Consider the following 18552-nt stretch of genomic DNA (forward strand, 5'->3'; position numbering starts at 1 on the left):
AAAATAAAAATATTCAATTGTGTTGTGGAAACATTTTTTAAATAGGCTCAGAATTTTTCTAAATAGCAGCTCTTTATAGCTTCTAATTAGAAAAAAGAATATTTTCTAAAATGTCATTTTTACATTTCACAATGACAGCTGCTACCATTCAGCTCAAAGTAACAGAGCTGTAACACCGATCACACTCTGCATTATAAAGGGCAGGTACCCAGGTTTGCTGGATCATGATTATTCTTAGTAAGTAGTTTAGGACATGAACATAAGATAAGCTTAACTAACAGTTATAGAATTGAATTAAAATTCTGAGTATTCAGGCAAGCTGTTGAATGTATCATGAGAATTCACATTCTTATTATTCAAATACTCTAGCTAGAATAATTTCAAAGGAATAAAACACAGTGATTGAGTGCCCAGCTGGTGTAGGTGCTAGAACATACTGAGGCATTAACTTCCCAAGTGCACCATTAGGTGGCATTGTTCTTAAGTTTCTGTTCTGCTTTTTTTGTTTTGTTACCACTCCTATGAAGTTAACTTTCATTTCTCTTCCTTTCCCTGTGGAGAGCTCCTCCATTGAGAGCTGAACTCTGGCTTGGTGAGTGAATCTCAACCAGTCCTACACCTGATCTTCTCCACTGAGTTTAGACTCCTCTGCTTCTTCTGAAGGTAAGTGGGCCAGTTTCTGAGGAGAAAAGGAGGCTTTGAGGGAACAGATTGAATGTATTTGGTGTCTATAATTGTGGTTCTGAGCTTCTCTGCTTTTGTGTGTTTTTGCTGAAGTGGCAGAAGAGGAACACTGAGTCTGGGGAAGAGTGACTTTTAAAGAAGTGAGATTTAAAAGAGCAGATATTTATTTGTTTCTTGGGGAGATCATTATTTCTCCAGGCTGTGTTATCCTCATCTTCTTCCCGTTCTGTAGTTTTGATTTTCTACCTTGTCAATGTGAAACAGAATGCTCTTTTTCCTCCCAGCCAGATAATCCCTTCTTTTTTTTCTCCAGTGATGTCTGTGAGATGGAGCCTTGTTTTCCCTCATCATAAAGCAAAAGCTCTTGGTAAGGCCAGCTGAAATGAGAGCCCTTATCTGAATGCATGTGTGAGAGACAGGGTGTTAGGGACTTACCAGGAATCACCTTTAGTTGCTATGGTTGTACTCTTGTCCTGGTTACAACTTTTGGGAAGCTGTGCACAATCTTTCTGACAAAGGCCAGCCCTTTGGCAAGTCTGATGAGAGAGCCTGGATGATCAGGTTGCTGCCCATTTCTGTAGCTCTCATGTGGTTGCTGGTGTCTTTGGGGACCAGGCACAGTGCCTTTGTTCTCCCCTGAGTGCCATGGCTTTCTCTTACCACAATACACCCCATCACCTTCTGGTGCTCTTTTCTGATTTTGATATTTTTCTTCATCATCTAGATGTACCATTCCATTGTTTTTTACTTCAACACCTAACTCAATTTTCCCTTACAGTAAGCTAAGGTATGGATTTAGTTATTTTTCTGGGGAGAAAAAAAAACCCCTCCATTCTTTTTCTTAGAATATTTTTAAAAATTTTTAGAGTTGATATTTAGTTTCAAAGGTACAATCTCATGATTACACATTTATATAACCTTAAAAAAGAGATCACTCTGATACTTCTAGTACCCATCTGACTCCATATATAGTTAATACAATTATTGACTATATTCTGTATGCTGTACTTTATATCCCCTTGACTATTCTGTAACTACCAGTTTGTACTTCTAAATCCCTTCACCTTATTTTCCCATCATCCCCCCTCCAATCTGGCAACCATGGACATGTTCTCTGTATCTCTGAGTCTGTTGCTGTTCTTCTTGTTCATTTATTCTGTCTTTTTAGATTCCACATACAAGTGAAATCATTTGGCATTTGTCTTTATTTGTCTGACTTATTTCACTCAGTAAAATACCCTGTAGGTCCATCCATATTGTTGCAAAAGGAAAGATTTCACTTTTTTATGGCTGAATCATATTTCATTGTATATATGCACCACATCTTTATCCATTCATCTTTTGATGGACGCTTTGTTAGCTTCCATATCTCAGCTATTATAAATAATTCTGCAATAGACTTATACATTATATGTCTTTTGGATTTAGTGTTTTGGGTTTCTTCAAATAAATACACAGAAGTGGAATTATCGGATCCTTCTTTGTCAGTTCTTATAGCCTTTATATTTAAGTCTATTTTGTCTGGTAGAAGTATTGCTACCACAGCTTTTTGTTTGTTTTTATTTTCCTTTCAGTCTGTATGTCTTTTGAGCTGAAGTGAGTCCCTTGAAAATAGTATATGTAAGGGTCAGTCACCGTATATCTTTTGATTGGAGCATTTAATCCATTTGTATTCAAAGTAATTATTGATAGATATGTATTACCATTTTACTATTCCTAATTTTTTCTCTTTTTATTCTTCTCCTTAAAGGAGGCAATTTTTTCACTTGTAATGCTGATTGGGTGGCAATGAACTTCCTTAGCTTTTTTTTTTTTCTGGGAAGCTCTTTACCTCATCTTTAATTCTAAATGATAATTTTTGCTGGGTTGAGTAAGAATGGATGTAGGTTTTTGCTTTTCATCAGCACGAATATTCCAGGCTAATCTCTTCTGGCCTGCAAAGTTTCTATTGAGAAATCAGCTGGCAGTCTTATGGGAGCACCCCTGTAGTTAACTAACTGCATTTCTGTTGCTCCTTTAAGATTCTCTATTTGTCTTTAACATTTGGTATTTTAATTATGATGTGTCTTGGTGTGGGCCTGTTTGGGTCCATCTTGGTTGGGACTCTCTGCGCTCCCAGACTTGTACATCTAGTTTCTTTACCAGGTTAGGAAAGTTTTCAGTCATCATTTTTTCAAATAGGTTTTCAATTTTGTTCTCTCTTCTTTTCTGGCTCTCCAATTATACAAATGTTGTTATGCTTCAAGTTGTCCCAGAGACTCCTTATATTGCATTATCCTCATTTTTTTGGATTTTTTTTCTTTTTGCTATTTTGATTGGGTGTTTTCTGCTTTTTTTAAACTTCCAAATCACTGATTTTATCCTCTGCTTCATCTACTCTACTATTGATTTCCTTTAATGTATTCCTTATTTTATTTAGTGTATTCTTCATTTCTCACTCTATCTTTTTTTGTTTTCTTTTTGTGTGTCCTATCTTTTTGTTTTAAGTTCTCATTGAGATCATCTATTCTTCACCTAACCTCACTGAGCAACCTTATAACCAGTGTTTTGAACTCTGCATGTAGTAGATTCTTTGTCTCCATTTTGTTTAGCTCTTTTTCTGGAGTTTTGTTCTGTTCTTTCATCTGTGATGTTTTCTTGTCTCCTCATTATAACTGCCTCCATGTGTGTGTTCCTATGTATGAGGCAGAGCTGCTATGTCTCTCCAGCTTGGTAGAGTGGCCTCATAGAGTAGGAGTCCCATAGCGCCCAGTGGCTTAGCCTCCTCTGTCACCTGAGCTGAGCACTCCGGCTGCACCCTTCATGTGAGTTGTGGGCTTCCTCCTGTTGTAGTTGAGTTCTAACGATGTTGAAACATGAATGGGAGGGATTACTCCCAGGCTCATAGGATGGAAGGACTGGCTGTGACTACTGTGACGAATTTTCTGTGCTGGGGACACCCCATTACCAGGACATTTTTCAGCAGGGCTCAGGTACCCACCGAGTGCATCCTTGAATGTGTTGCTTGTGGAGGTGGTTGGGTGGTGCTTCAGCATGGTCTGAAGCTGTCCACTGGGTATACTGTTTCTGGGGCCTCCTGGCAGGTACTGGCCAAGACCAGCTGCCACCTGTGCCCTGCAGTGGGCCACCTGGCATGAGCTACAAAGAGATCTGCAGATGACTGCTACTTGTGCTGGACTGGAGATACCTGAGAGAGTCCAAACTGTGAACCAAGGCTAGGTGATGCTTTTCCCAGGACTGTGTCATCTTTTCAAGTGGTACAGGGTACACAGAAGTCAGATGTTGCTCATTGGAGCAACAGATTGTTGCTTCCATACAGATTGTTTCTATGGAAATGCCTCGGGATCAGGTTGGGTGGGGCCAAAAGTTGTTTTGGGTGGGGTTTCAGGGAATCACCAGGGCTGGGTGAACAGTGTTAGCCACATTTATGGATACTCAGATATGGTACCCATCTGCCAGCTATGTCAGATGAAGGCACAGCAAAGTAACAGCAGCTTCTGCCAGCACTTCTGTTTGGGCGAAACCTGCTCCTTCTCCCCTCATCCTGAAAGAAAGACAATTCATTTCCTCCTTGTATGTCCCTGGCGCCTTTGGAGCTGCTGCCCCCATGCTGGCCCTCAGAGGTAGTGAATTCAGATAAGTTTGTGCATGGGCCCTTTTAAAAGTGGAAACCTGGGACTCCAGGAACCTCCATCTCAATCAGCCAATATCTCCTCTGCTGTTCACAACCAGAAGTTATGGGTAGTTCTCTTCCTGCTACTAGAACCCTGGGCTGAAAGTTCTGGTGTGGGGCTAGGACCCCCAGTTCCTCAGAAGGGACCTCTGAAGCTGAGAGTTCCTGGCAATTTTTATCTGCCACATGTGGGTGTGGGACCAGCCCATTCTGCATCTCCACCCCTCCTACCAGTCTCCGTGTGGCTGCTTCTTTATAGTCCTAGTTGTTGAACTTCTGTTCACCTAGATTTCAGGCAATTCCGAATGATGGTAGTTCTGTAGTTTAGTTTTAATTTTATGCCACTGTGGGAGATGCGAGCACCATGTGTACCTACACTGCCATCTTGACTAAAAGTCAAAAGAACTCCATGTTAATTTCACCTTTGATCATTTTGTACCTTGATATCTCTTTTACACATGTTTTGATGCGTATTTTCCTTTTCTCCTCAGTTCAGAGGTCGGGAGTCTGTGCCTTATACATGCACCATGTCCATATCTGATCTACATTAATTGGCTCCTCAGGGGTTATCAGAAGTCCCAAATACAGGAAAAAATAAATTTTTACAAATGTTGAACATATTTTAGTAAAATCACAAGAACGAGTGCATATACCTGTGGTATAAACTGTATTAACTTCTATCGAACCTACAATAACTATTAAGTACCTACAAAAATTATATAATTATATATCCAGACATGAAAGAGAAAGTAAACATGCAGAAAGAGAAGGGTTTTATAAAACAGAATAAAAATTACTCTGTTATAAATGTAAAACAAAGAAATAACAACAATAATAAAAAGGGTTAATACAGGGAAGGTATTCATAAAACACTGGTAAAAAATCTTTGCAATTTTAAATAGATTTCAGATTAGGTCTCAGTGTGGGAAGATGATTTTGAGTAGAGTGTTCAAGGAAATGATGAAACCTGTCCTAAGTGATTAAGAATCATAAAGGTGGTGAGAGTGTGTTGCGGGGAAGTTAGGCTGAGAGGGTGAAAAAATAGAAGGGGATATGTAATGTAACCTAACTGGACCATGATAAAGTTATTTGCTGACAGGGGGCTTCTTACCTGTTCTGTGTACAGGGAAGAACCCCATACCAAACCCCACTATTTAGGTATCTCATTTACTTAAAACAGACCTAGATAGAATTCTGGGTGGAACTCGGTCTTATAAATTTTGTCCTCCCCTTTGTGGAGGGAAACACAATTAACATTGCTACCTGAATCTGTGTCTTCAGGCTGCAGCTCCTTTTCCTTAAATACATGCTTTTTATTCTTTATTACCCTCTAAAATTAATTTTGGTTTGCCTTTTAGACTCCACCTTGCTGAGGATAGACAGACTCTGGGGATAGGAGACAGTGCCCACTGGCATGGTTCTTCAGTTGTGCTCTCAGTGATATCTTTTACAGATACAGGAGGTACTTTACTCCTGTCACCTCATTTTTTAAAAAGAAACCAGACTAAGTAGATATGTGTGAAACAGTAGTAGGTGGTTAGATAGGTATGAGCAGAGTAGGAATGATGGACAAGGTGCCGAGGGTCACAAGGGTGGAGAGCCCAGGCTGCCTAGCAAGGGCAAAACTGCTATCTCTTGCACAACCACTCTCTAACTCCTAGAAATGACATCTAGGCCTCAGGCATGTTTCAGCTCCAGATTGGCAGCAAGTACAGGTGGAGTGATGCCATAGCTGACATCTGGACCAGCTGCAATGACTAATGACCCCCCTCCTCTAGTGCTGACCCATATGTGGAAAACATGACAGTGAGGAGACACACTGGGAAAGATGGTAAATATTCTGTTGAGATCCTCCCCTGAGAATTCAGAAAAAAACCTTACATACATGTTTTCGGAACTGAGGATCCAGTGAGGCTCACTCTCTATGGAGCAAGACTGAAGATTTCCTCACCCCCTTGTTTTCTAGAGCTCTCTCTCCCCACCCCCCCAGACTGCCTGAACCTTTTGTTCTTTTCCCTTCTTTCACTGTGGAAGGCACATTCTCTTTCTCTCTCTCTCTCTCTCTTTCTCTCTCTTTCTCTCCCCACTAAGCTCCAAGGGCCCTACTTTTGCTTCTGTAACTTGTTTTCTGAGCCCCATTCTATGGATCACTTCTTCTACCTCTGTGATTTTCTAAACAAACTTGTCCTTATAATTTGGGTCTTCATTCTGAATTCTTTTCCAGAACCCAAGTACCAAGTTTGCTGAACCAAGGTCCCAATTGACTCCCCTGGTTAACAACTGGTGCTGTTTTTGCTGCTAACCAAACAACCCTTGTTTATGTAAGCCTAATAATTACAAAGGACTGATTATCTTGTAAAAGCCTGTGAGCACAACTTCTAAGAGCCTAAATAAAATGCAGTTGTATATAATACACCTTACACCTTACACCTTACACATACACCTTATATGAGATCAGACCTGATGTTCACCCTTTGTTCCCATATATCTAACTCCCTTCCTGTCCTTTTACCTCATGGTATGTCTCATTCTCATCTCCTGCTCTCCATTTTTTTTTCTATCTCCTTGTCCTAGAAGCTATCATCATCTCTCCCCTGGGCAATGGTGCATACATCCTACTCATCTTCCAAATTCTACTGTCAAAGTATAAATGTTAAAACTTGTAGAGAATTTTTATAAAAATTTATTTCAGCCAAACAGAGGATGCACCTGGAAGCAAGATCTCAATAGACTTTGAAAATGCTTCTTAGAAAAGCAGTTCGCAGTTTCTTTTATGCATTTGGAATGAAGAGGGATAGTAAGAAAGATTACATGAAAGTGAGAAAGAAGGCAGAAATTGGATTACAGGATAGTAAAGATTATGTGCTCTTTTGAGGGTAATCACTCTTTTGAGAGGTCTGAAAATGGATCATTTCAAAAGTGTGCTAAACCTAAATGCACAAACACAGTGGACAGGGCTTGCTTAAGGCAAAGATAATCCTTTGAGTAAAGAAGTTATATGCCTGGGTGGTGACTTGTCCAATTAGGAATTTTTGATCAAATCACCCCATGAGGTAATTATCCAGAGAACCCTTCTTTCAGCTACTCCCACTAACATTTTACAGCCTACAAAGATCAGAGCTAATTATGTCCCTTGTGTTCTCTGGTGGGAAAATATGGATAATTTTTTTTTTTTTGCTCCTTGAAATGAGTCCCTAAATGTTACATATTGGGGAAATGCCATATATCATGGTCACTAACAGGCTCGTATGATATCAAAGGCCTGGCAATTTTCTGCACACCTGCTACCCTGCCATTTCCAAACTCAGATGAGGAGATATATCTCTTCTACAAACAGATCATTCCCTATACCTAACACATTTTTTTCTCTTCCTCAGTTTTATCTTCTCAAGTGGTCAATTCAACCCTTGTATTTTCAAGTTGGAATTGTTGGATAATCCTTTATCTTTTCCCATTACTGGATTTCCTAACAAATGCACATCTCTCTAGATTTAACATCAGCTCATTTGCATTTATATGGCTAATTATTTAATTTACTGTTCTTTCCAGGTGAATATCAAGGTCCTAGTGGTATAAGCATCTGTTTAGACTCATCTTTGTGTTTATGGTTATAACTCCAGTTGTTAGCATATAATTCATTGTCAATGATAGTTAGTTGAATGATGTTTCCTAAATTTGTGAGACTTTTCTCAAGACTGACATTAATTTCATCTGTGTTTCCATATTTTTATGTATGTGAGTGGTGTGATCCTATGAGTATGTTTATACCATCTCTTTTCTCACCATCCATATACATACATATTTTTTGTCCCCTAACAATGTCCTTGGCTTATTTCCAGGCCAAGCTCAATATTCATTCTTTATAAATACAGGACTCCTAAAAACCTCCCAGCTGATCTGTATCCCTTCACCAGCAACCCTTCCCCCATTATTTTGGGTATTAATTGGGTCAATGATATTACCTCAATTTGTCATTAATAGACTCAGTGGAGTAGGAACAGATCACTGAAGGGGGCCTACAAATTATTAGGTTCATTTCAACAGTGTATATTGAAGATGAATGATTTTTGTAATTCACTTACTATTTCTATGTACACATGTGATAAAGAGTTTACTCTTGTCACATATGCAAACACATTATCACATATTCTGTCACGATAATATGAGAAGTTGTAAATGTGCAACAAGTGATGACAATGGTCAGACTGTAAATAAGCAAATCAAAGAAGGCCTTTCTGAAAAACAAACATGTCAGGAGGAGAGTGAGTCCTACTGATACCAGCGCTGCATGCTCAGAGAAGAGCTGGTGTAGAAGCCCAGATGCAGAAGTGGTTTGGTGCTTTTGTCATTGAGGGTGTGTCTGGCGTAGGAAAGCAGTAGCAGGGGAGATGGTAGGTCACAAAAGGATCTTGAGAGAAAAGGCCTTAGGTCATTGTTTCACTCAGTAAAAGTAATTAAAAATAACAACAATTTCATATATAAGGTTGGAATTTGTCATTTAATATGAACCAGAAATAAAATGTTTGAAATTATTATGTTAAACCTTTATACCAGGTTTCCAAACTTGTTTCCTTGTTTCTATTTTTTTTTTTCCTTCAATTTTGGTTTCTGCCCACTTTGATTTCTAAGCAATTAACATCATTTATTACTACCTTTCTTATTCTGCCCCCATTTAACCTTTCCCATCAGGCCTGGATCTGTTAGCAAGAGAACATTGGCCTTCAGGACAAGAAAGAGCAAGAAAGCAGCTGTAATGGCTTCCGGAATCCTGGTGAACATAAAGGAGGAGGTGACCTGCCCCATCTGCCTGGAGCTCCTGACAGAACCCCTGAGCCTGGACTGTAGGCACACCTTCTGCCAAGCCTGCATCACTGCAAACAACAAAGAAACTACGATAAGCCAAGAAGGAGAGAGCAGCTGCCCTGTGTGCCGAATCAGTTACCAGCCCGGGAACCTGCGGCCTAATTGGCATGTGGCCAACATAGTGGAGAAGCTTAAGGAGGTCAAGTTGAACCCAGAGGAAGAGCAACAGAGAGATCTCTGTGAGCGCCATGGAGAGAAACTCCTGCTCTTCTGTAAGGAGGATGGGAATTTCATTTGCTGGCTTTGCGAGAGGTCTCAAGAGCACCGTGGTCACCATACATTCCTCATGGAGGAGGTTGCCCCCGAGTACCAGGTAACAGGATGGAGGAAACACAGGACAGAAAATAATACCTGATGGGAAATCTCTACTTTGCATTTGCCTCTAAGTACCTTGCCACCATAGGCTTGAAACCAGTGATCTCTTATTCTTATGCTCATCTTTTAAGGATTGAATGACATTTCAGTGCATTTCAGAGAATTTCAAAATGATTAGCAGACTCAAAACAAGAAGTAGATATTTTTATAACTTGTGCTAATTCATGGAAGGTTGGTGTCTAAGCACAGCTGTCTTTGACCCTTTGGACAGGAGGGGTAAGTGGGCAGCTGGGTGGATGGAGACCTAAGTTCCTTCCTTACTATAGGGTCAGGTTTCGTCTTCTAGGACAAAGAGAATCAGTCTTCTCCTGATCTGGGAATGGTGTCTTTATCACCTGAATCTTAAAGAACACATTCACCACATCAGGTTTCTTTCAAGTCACGGATTGTAATTGCTGTTTCAGTTTCTGTGAACTCTAGTCTCTTCAGAGACTGGCCTGATTTCTTCCACACTTGTCCTCTATTCTGATGCTGAGAAAGCCCAAGGCTTGACTCTTTATAATTGCTCCCTTACAGGAGAAGCTCCAGGAAGCTCTGGACAGGCTGAGGGCAGAACAGCAGAAAGCTGAGAAGTTGAAAGGTGACATCACAGTAGAGAGAACTTCCTGGAAGGTATGGGGAGATTCTTCCTGAGGGAGTTACACAAGAATCTGGGCTGGACCTTAGGTCATAGTCATAAGGAACTCCCTTCCTCCTTGCCTCTGATTATTGATTTGTCCAGTCACTGATTAGCCATTCTTTATCCTGACAGGGGCAGGGCTGAAAATGAACCTGTCACAAATTAACACAGATATTTTCAGGTTAGTGATTCTCATAGAGAGACTCTCTGGTTAGGATGGCTTGGGAATTCTGTGGTCATTTTTGTCATTATTTTAAGCTTTGAACTTTTCCAAGGCAAGACAATTTCCAATGTCTCATGGTACTGAAAGTTTGGCTGAGGGTGGGGATAGGGGTCAGGAGTAATGCAGGAGGCACGACCATCCTGGGCAATTGTGTAAAAGGTGAGCCACATCCAGGTGTCCTATTTTGGCAGAGAGTTGACCTGACTAATGTAGACTCGAGGCCATTATTTTAAAATGTGATGAAGAAAAAGTAATAGGAAAAATCAGCCTCCCCAAGCATTGCTCTCCTGCTTCCATCTCCCTTCCCTGTGAGAACTTCCTAATCAAATATTTCTTTTTCTGGATCCCAGTCTCTGCCTAATTGCCTGAGTCCCTCTCTGTCTTTCTCATTCCTGAAGAATCAAATACAAAAGGAGAGCCATAGTGTCCTGGATTGTTTTAAAAAACTGCAAGGTCTCCTATACTGTGAGGAACAGAAGGAGCTGCAAAAGCTGGAGGAGGAGGAGGAATATGTTCTTCGTCACTTGGAACAGGCTGAGAGTGAGCTGGTTGAGCAAAGCCAGTTGTTGACAGAACTCATCTCAGAGCTGGAGCATCGGTTGCAGGGGTCAACGAGGAAGATGCTGCAGGTAAGACTTGGGAAGAAGCCCCAGCACCTGAACTTGATGAAAATGAAGACTAAACTTCCTGTTCTGTCTGCTGTGTTGGCTGTGCTGTTCCTGGTGGTGACACTGATGTTTCCATGTTCTTGCAGTAACCTTTTCCTATAACCTTTTTCAGAGGTTATAGGAATAATTGTTTACATGAATAACAAGGGAAAATCTCATTGTTATTAATGTATCAATTGCAGTAAAAAATTTGACTATGGAGAAAAGATCCATTGTTTCTAATTATATTCTGTATACTCCTGCATCTGTGATCTAGCCTAGAACAGTTTTCAGATACCTCTTTATGATCTAAGAGTTTTTATTTTTTTCATAGAATGAATTGAGATTTTCCTCCTCTTTCTGTATCCTTCTGATTAAATAATTATGAAAATTTTGTATTATTTATTCTTTAATTATTCAGTAGATTCACCATTGAAACCTTTTCATTCTAGGCCTTTCTTTTTAGAAATGTTTCAGATTTTTTTTAACTTGTATTAGGTTTTCTTCCTTCCTTCTTCCCTTCTTTCCTTCCTTCCTTCTTTCTTTCCTTCCTTCCTCCCTCCCTCCCTCCCTCTCTTTCTCTCTCTTTCTTTCTTCTTTCCAGTCAGTATTTTTTTACAATGTACATCTTTGTAGAAATGTGTCCATTCTAAGTTGCCACACTTGTAAACATGAAGTTAGTCATTATAATCTCTTAGAATTTCTTTTATTTCTACAGTACTCACAGTAATTTCCCCTCTTTTATTCTTGATTTCGGTGATTTTCTCTTATTTTTGTCAGGTAATTTATGTGTGTTTAAATTTATTGATGTTTTAGAAGAATAAATGATATTGTTTTATTATCTATTTTTTAACCTTTTTATATCGATTTTCTCTTACATAGTTTCCTTGTGTGTGTACATGTGTATAGGACAAGTATTTGTGTGTGCTTGTATGTTGTGTGCATGTGTGCTTATTGTGTTTAATTTGCTGTTCTCTTTCTAGTTTCTTAATGTGGAAGTTTAGAATGCTGCTACGACAGAATCTTTTACGTTATAGTTTTTAATCATGTAAATGCATTTTAAACTTTCCCACACTTTTGGATTACTGACTTCTTATTTTTATTGAATTTAGCTTATTTTCAGATTTCATTTGTGATTTCTTTGTAAACCCCTGGGATATTTGAAACTCTCTTTTTAAATTTACAAACACTTGGTGATTTTTTACGGTTTCTTCTGCTGTGTATTTTATATTTAATTTCTTTCTAATCAGAAAACATAGTTTAGTATTTAAATCTATTATATATATTGACACTTGCTTTATTGCCTAAAATACTGCATGTCCAAAATTATTACATGAATTTGATTTAAAAAGTGTGTTGTGCATTCACTGGGTGACAGGGTGTGTAGATGACAGTCAGGTAAACCTGGTTCATACTGTTGGACATTGCATCTACATTCTTGATAATTTCTTTATTTTTATATTTTTACAACCTTTTAATTTTAAATGTTTTTAGTGAAGACTCAGATTTGTGTCTTTGAACCAAAACATGTCTCTTGCAGACAGCAGTAATTGAAATTGCTTTTTATGTATTCTAACAATCTCTGCCTTTTAATTGGTGGATTAGCACAATAACATTTAATGCAATTGTCAATGTAGCTCTATTTAATTTAGATTGTGTTACTTGCTTCTATTTGTCACCTGAAATTTTCATGGTTCTTTCTTATTGACTAGCTTCTTTCTAGTTAAACAGATATTTCTAGTATAGAATTTTAAGATTTACTATTTTCTATTTTTGTGGTGGTTGCTTTTCTAATTATAATAAGCATCCTATTGTATCACCATACTCTTCAGTATAATACTAAATTAATTTCAGTAAAATATGGATACTTGCTTCCAATATTGCTTCCTATATTACAGCAACAACACAGTGATGCTTTAATATGGGCACATTAATCATTGCAGGCCAATGTCACTTGGGCCTCAGAATTATTTGATGCAACTGAGAAGACATATGAATTCAAAACAAAAAAGAGAGAGTGAGATTCATGTTTTCTTCATGAACTGAAGATAAAGTCAATATAGAGGGCATAAATAGAATTTGAAGAATGATACACACCAGATCCTGAAGACAATGTTTGAGCTTCAAAATTAAGTTTTGATTAAAGTTACAACTGTTCTACAAATTCTTTTTCCTAGTTCATCTACTTTGAATTGTTTTTTAAAAGACTTTATTTATTTACTTTTAGAGAAGGGAAGGGAGAGAGAAAGAGAGGGAGAGAAACATCAATGTGTGGTTGCTTCTTGCATGCCCCCTACTGGGGACCTGGCCTTCAACCCAGGCATGTGCCCTAGACTGGTTATCGAACCGGCAACCCTTTGTTTCCCAGGCTGGCACTCAATCTACTGAGCCTCGCCAGCCAAGGCTGCTTTTTACTGGGGTTTTTTTATTTTTTTGTCATATACAGCAACAAAGCCCTAATACAGAGAGCAAAGCAATTTGTGTGTGTGTGCATAAACCCAGAAGTTTGCCTAGTATTTGCTGTTATAGAAGAATTTAGTCTCAGATAGAGGAGACCAAATATATGGTACATATGTAGTCAAAAAATAAATCTGTGATGATAAAGAAGTTCTGATGACTAAAAACTATTATGATGTGTGCTAAACTGGCTCAGCTGAGACTGAAATGCAGGTAAATATTATAGTCTTTAAGACAGTGATTGAGTGCATATTGGTATTATGGACAAAGGGGTATAAGGGAGGAGATGATTTGGTTGGTAAAGAGTAAGTTACCTGAGGCATCCGTAGTTACTGGTTCTTGTGACTTCTTTACTAGGGAATATACTAAACTGCATTTAGAGAAAAATTGAATAAAAAATAAAACTTTGAAATCAATTGCACATTTTGAATTTAGGGAGTGGATGTGGCCCAATTCTAGATAGTGTATAAAATGAGCAGAGACTTGAGAAAAGCCTACATTAATGCATTTGTTTGTACCCTCAGCAGAAGTCATGTAAACTTCTTGAGGAATACTACAACTAGTCATCTTTGATTCTCCCAATTAAGGCCTAATGCTTGACAAGTAGTAGTATGTTACTTTACATTTATGTTGAATAAACAAACCATGAATTATTCAAATCTTCTCACTAGTACCCTATGAATATGGAGAAAATACCAAGGGCCTCATATTTTCCTCCTCAATATATCTTATCTTCAGGTGCTGGAAGTTTATGCTGTGCTTCCAGAAGCATCAAAGTTCTTCCTATATTATAGGAAACCTGACAACTTCACATGAATCTTCTGTATTAATTGACATGTGTCTTGTCTTTTCTTTTTGGCTCTCACATTGGGACCATCTTTATTCCCACCATACTGGAGGATGGTAGGGATGAGATGAAGCTTTGTAAGTGGAGAAGGCTTATTACTTCTTGATTCATGTTTTCTCTTTTTCCCCTAGGATGTGAATGGCATCATGGAAAGGTATGTTTTAGAGACTAGAGGTGGTGAAAAGAGGTTTAGAGCCCTTAAAGTTAACTGGTGGTTAATTAGAATAAAATATTGCTAAAGGCAGGCAAATTTGTGTGTAGTTTTATCTTAACGTTCTGTTCTCATATCATGGTTTATGTGTTTTCTAACTGTTGAGGATGGACCAGATTTTCTATGGTAGGGAATTTAGTGGGGGAAGGTTTCAGTGTTTGGGTCAGAAGCAGTTAGGGATAAGATATTGCAGTATCAGACCCATGTGATTTTATAAATTGTATTCCCACAGCGTGTCTGTATTTAACTGAGTACTTTACAGCTGCTTGATCTATTGTGGGTAGTGTTGTGTCTTCTTTACCTGCCAACCACCCAGAATTGGTGATAACTCTTTTATACCTAAATATCTGCCCGGGGAATAGGAGAGACTTAGTCCTTCTATACGGTTCTCTTTATTTTCCAAAACCAATCTTGAGTCACAAAGAATATTTTGACTCTGGTGCAAACAATTGATCCCTCTTGACCATGAACTTCTGAAGTCAGAATGAAAGGGCTGCATCTTTTTGTCTAAATTTGCACACATACTCTGCTGTATCAAGCTCTTAAAAGAAGTGAAATTCAGACCAATATTAGTCTAATAATCATAATGTCTTCATTTCCAATTGTTACAATTCCCAGTTGTTACAATTTTTTTCAGAGAACCTGAAATCTCAGATGTTATTCTGAGGGTTTCCCAACTGGGAAACAAACCTTAAAGGTCTTGGTCCTCTCCAGACAGATTTTTCACACCTGATACATCTCACACAATCAGGATCCAGGTTCTGCAACTTCATTTTCATGTAATATCCTTCCACTTCCATAGCGACTTTTTCTGACGTTAACTTGTTTTAAGGAACCAATTTTTTAAAAATTCATTATATATAGCCCTGGATGGTATGGCTCAGTGGATGAGTGCTGGCCTGCAGACCAAAAGGTTGCAGATTTGATTCCCAGTCAGGGCACATGCCTGGGTTGCGGACCAGGTTCCCTATGTGGAGCCATGTGAGAGGCAACTAATTGATGTATTTTTCGCACATTGATCTTTCTCTCCTCTTTCTCCCTCCTTCCCCCCCTCTCTAAGAAGTAAATAAATAAAATCTTTTTAAAAATTTCATTATATATAATGTTACATGATTCCAGGAGGTAGAAGGGTATAGGTTAATTATCATTTTGGAAGGACTAAACTGTACTTCTGTGAGGTCAAGACCTTCCTAAGATTACAGAGTGTAATAAAGTTGGACATGAGCACATTCCTTTGACTCCAAAGTCAGGAATCTCCTCTCTCCTTTCTCAGGGTCTCTGTGGAAGGGGCCTTAAATGCTTAATGGGGTGAATAGACAGAAATCAGTAGTTTGGGAAAAACAAAAAGTCAGAGGTCTGGGGATATTTTTTTGTCATCTCTAGGAGTAAGACCTTCACTCTGAAGAAGCCAAAAACTATCTCCAAGGATCAAAGGAGAGCGTTCCAAGTTCCTGACCTGAGTGAGATGCTACAAGTGTTTAATGGTGAGGAATGCCAGAGCTGGTGGGTGGCTGTGGGGGTCTGGTGATGGTGGGAGTGAAAGAGGGAGGAGGGTTCAGTTTCTAGGTGTGAATAGAGGTGACAATGGAGGATGGATATCATGTGCTGATGATAGTCATAGCTAATGGGGACTGACCAGCTGTCTTGTTCACCTCTCATTCTGTATATTACCTCTCATAGACCTTAGTCTTTACCCTGATCTGGAGAGGAGGTAGATTTTAATGCTGACTCCATTGCTTATATTTAATATTATGGATTTTTATAATTTCAGGGCTAATAGATATGAGACGCTATTGGGGTAAGTATCAGTGAAGCCACCCTGTCCTCACCTTCTTTCAGAATTTTACTATTTGTACTAGGCCTCTGGTATTAAGACACAGATACATATTATATTTCTGCAGTGTCATTCCTCTTTCCAAGAATAGAACTCAATTAACCCGAGTTCCAACTCATGTTATTCTCAAGATCCCTCTACAATAGCACAAATGAAGGTACATTATATCTCTCACCCTATCCTGTAATTTTTCCACAGTTTACATGACCCTGGATCCTCTCAGGAAAAAATCAAATGTTGTCATTTCTTCTAATCGGAGAGAAGTGAGATGTGTGTTAGATTGCAATGCAAAACATACTCATCAGAAAGAAAACTGTGCCACTTCTGCTGTACTTGGCTCACCGGTTATCACATCAGGGAAACATTACTGGGAAGTAGATGTGTCACAGAAACATGCCTGGGTCTTGGGGGTATGTGGTGAAACATGGCCTGAGTGGGATATACCTTTTGTTAGAAAAGGTAAAAATTATAAACCTAAATATAGCTACTGGGTTATAGCGTTAAATAGCCAATTTGAATATAAGGCTTTTGAGGAGTCTTTCTTATTTCGTCCCCCAAAAGTAACCCTCAAATTGACTGTTCCTCCTAATCGTATTGGGGTTTTCTTAGACTACGATGCTTGCACTGTCTCATTTTTGAATGTCACAAACCATGGGTTTCTCATCTATAAATTCTCTTCATGTTCCTTTTCTCAGAAAATGTATCCGTATTTCAATCCTATGAATTGTACTGGCCCCATGACAGTGTGTTCTCCAAGCTCCTAAACCTTTTATGCCTTAACTCACATTTTTGGGTGCACTTACCCACCAAGCTTATTTGCACCCTTCTCACCATCTTTTTCTTGTTGGTCCCCCCTTTTTTACTATTTGCATATTCTTCGTTCATTAATAGGGTGTACAATGTGCCTCATCTCACATTTTTCCCATTATCTTATTTTCCTTAGTAGAGAATCTCATTTAACCATTTTGTTTAATCCCAAGAAAAATGACAAATGCCTCATTTAAAAGAGCCAGTAAGGTGACAGCTCTACCATTTTTTACAACCTCACTTCCTGTGCCACTGAGAATAAGGAAAGCTTTTCAACAACATTTATATATTTTTGAAGATCTTGTATAGAAATCATACACTACAAAATGAGTCCTTGGGTGTGTCACTTCAACCACGATGTCTCTTCTTCATTAAGGAGTGAGGGAGACAGTATCATAAATAATATGTATTTAGTGGAAGGTTTGTATTCAGAGTGTCTGTTTGAGTTCAAATCTATACTCTCCAAATACATACAGTGTAACTTTGAATAATATACTTGAATGCTGATTGTACATTCTTAAAATAATTTTGGTATAAAAACTCCACCATATAGTTAGGATGATTGTGAGAAGAAAAATGTCATTAAGTGTAAAACATAAGTGACTCAACTCAATAAACATTTTCTCTACTAATGGCTGAAAAATATAAGCTGCGCCAGTGTCTCATGAAACAGGTTTGTGCCTTCATGGCACTAGGGTGGTTTTTACTGAAGTATCATGTTTCCGATGCCAGATACCTCTGTGATGCTGTCCAGATTATTGCTGCTCTGCCTGTGATATATGAGTGTGTGTGTGAGATTGAGAGAGAGAGAGAGATAATTTTATTATAATTCTGCTTTGCTACATATGGGTCTTAATCAAAAAATCTAAATTTTATAGGATTCAGTTGCCCATTTGTAAAATAGTAATGAAACTTACCTGATGTATAATTATAAGAATTAAACAAGACTGTTTTCAATATCTTCTGTCATTTTTAGCACATAAGGTGTAATCAAGTATGCTGTCTATTCATTTTTTGTTTGCCTGTCACTGTGACTGAAATAAATGTTTTTAAGATTATGTATTAGTTTACTTTCAATTACCCTTGCTTTGTTTTAAGAAGTAAAATAACTTAGACTTCCAGTCAAGATGCCTGTGTAGGCAGACATGGCTTGCTTCTTTGCACAACCACATCAAAATCACAACTACAATATATGATAACCATCACTCAAACTGTAAGAAATCAAGTTGAATGGAAGTCTGACAACTATGAAATTAAAGAGACGACATCCATCTAGACTGGTGGGAGCGGCACAGATGTGGAATGGGCTGGT

General features: G+C 38.5%; 1 protein-coding gene across 1 annotated transcript; it reads left to right on the forward strand.

The window, feature by feature from the left end:
- The first annotated feature begins 526 nt into the window (after positions 1-526).
- Positions 527-18298, forward strand: LOC128781096 (tripartite motif-containing protein 5). The gene is made up of 8 exons (XM_053925636.1): positions 527-663; positions 9047-9533; positions 10112-10207; positions 10836-11066; positions 14520-14542; positions 15983-16083; positions 16371-16397; positions 16632-18298. The coding sequence occupies exons 2-8, from the start codon at positions 9111-9113 to the stop codon at positions 17195-17197; spliced, it is 1467 nt and encodes a 488-aa protein (XP_053781611.1). The 5' UTR covers positions 527-663; positions 9047-9110; the 3' UTR covers positions 17198-18298.
- Positions 18299-18552: the final 254 nt, after the last annotated feature.

Source organism: Desmodus rotundus, chromosome 5, assembly GCF_022682495.2.
Source record: "Desmodus rotundus isolate HL8 chromosome 5, HLdesRot8A.1, whole genome shotgun sequence".
Lineage (NCBI taxonomy): Eukaryota > Metazoa > Chordata > Mammalia > Chiroptera > Phyllostomidae > Desmodus > Desmodus rotundus.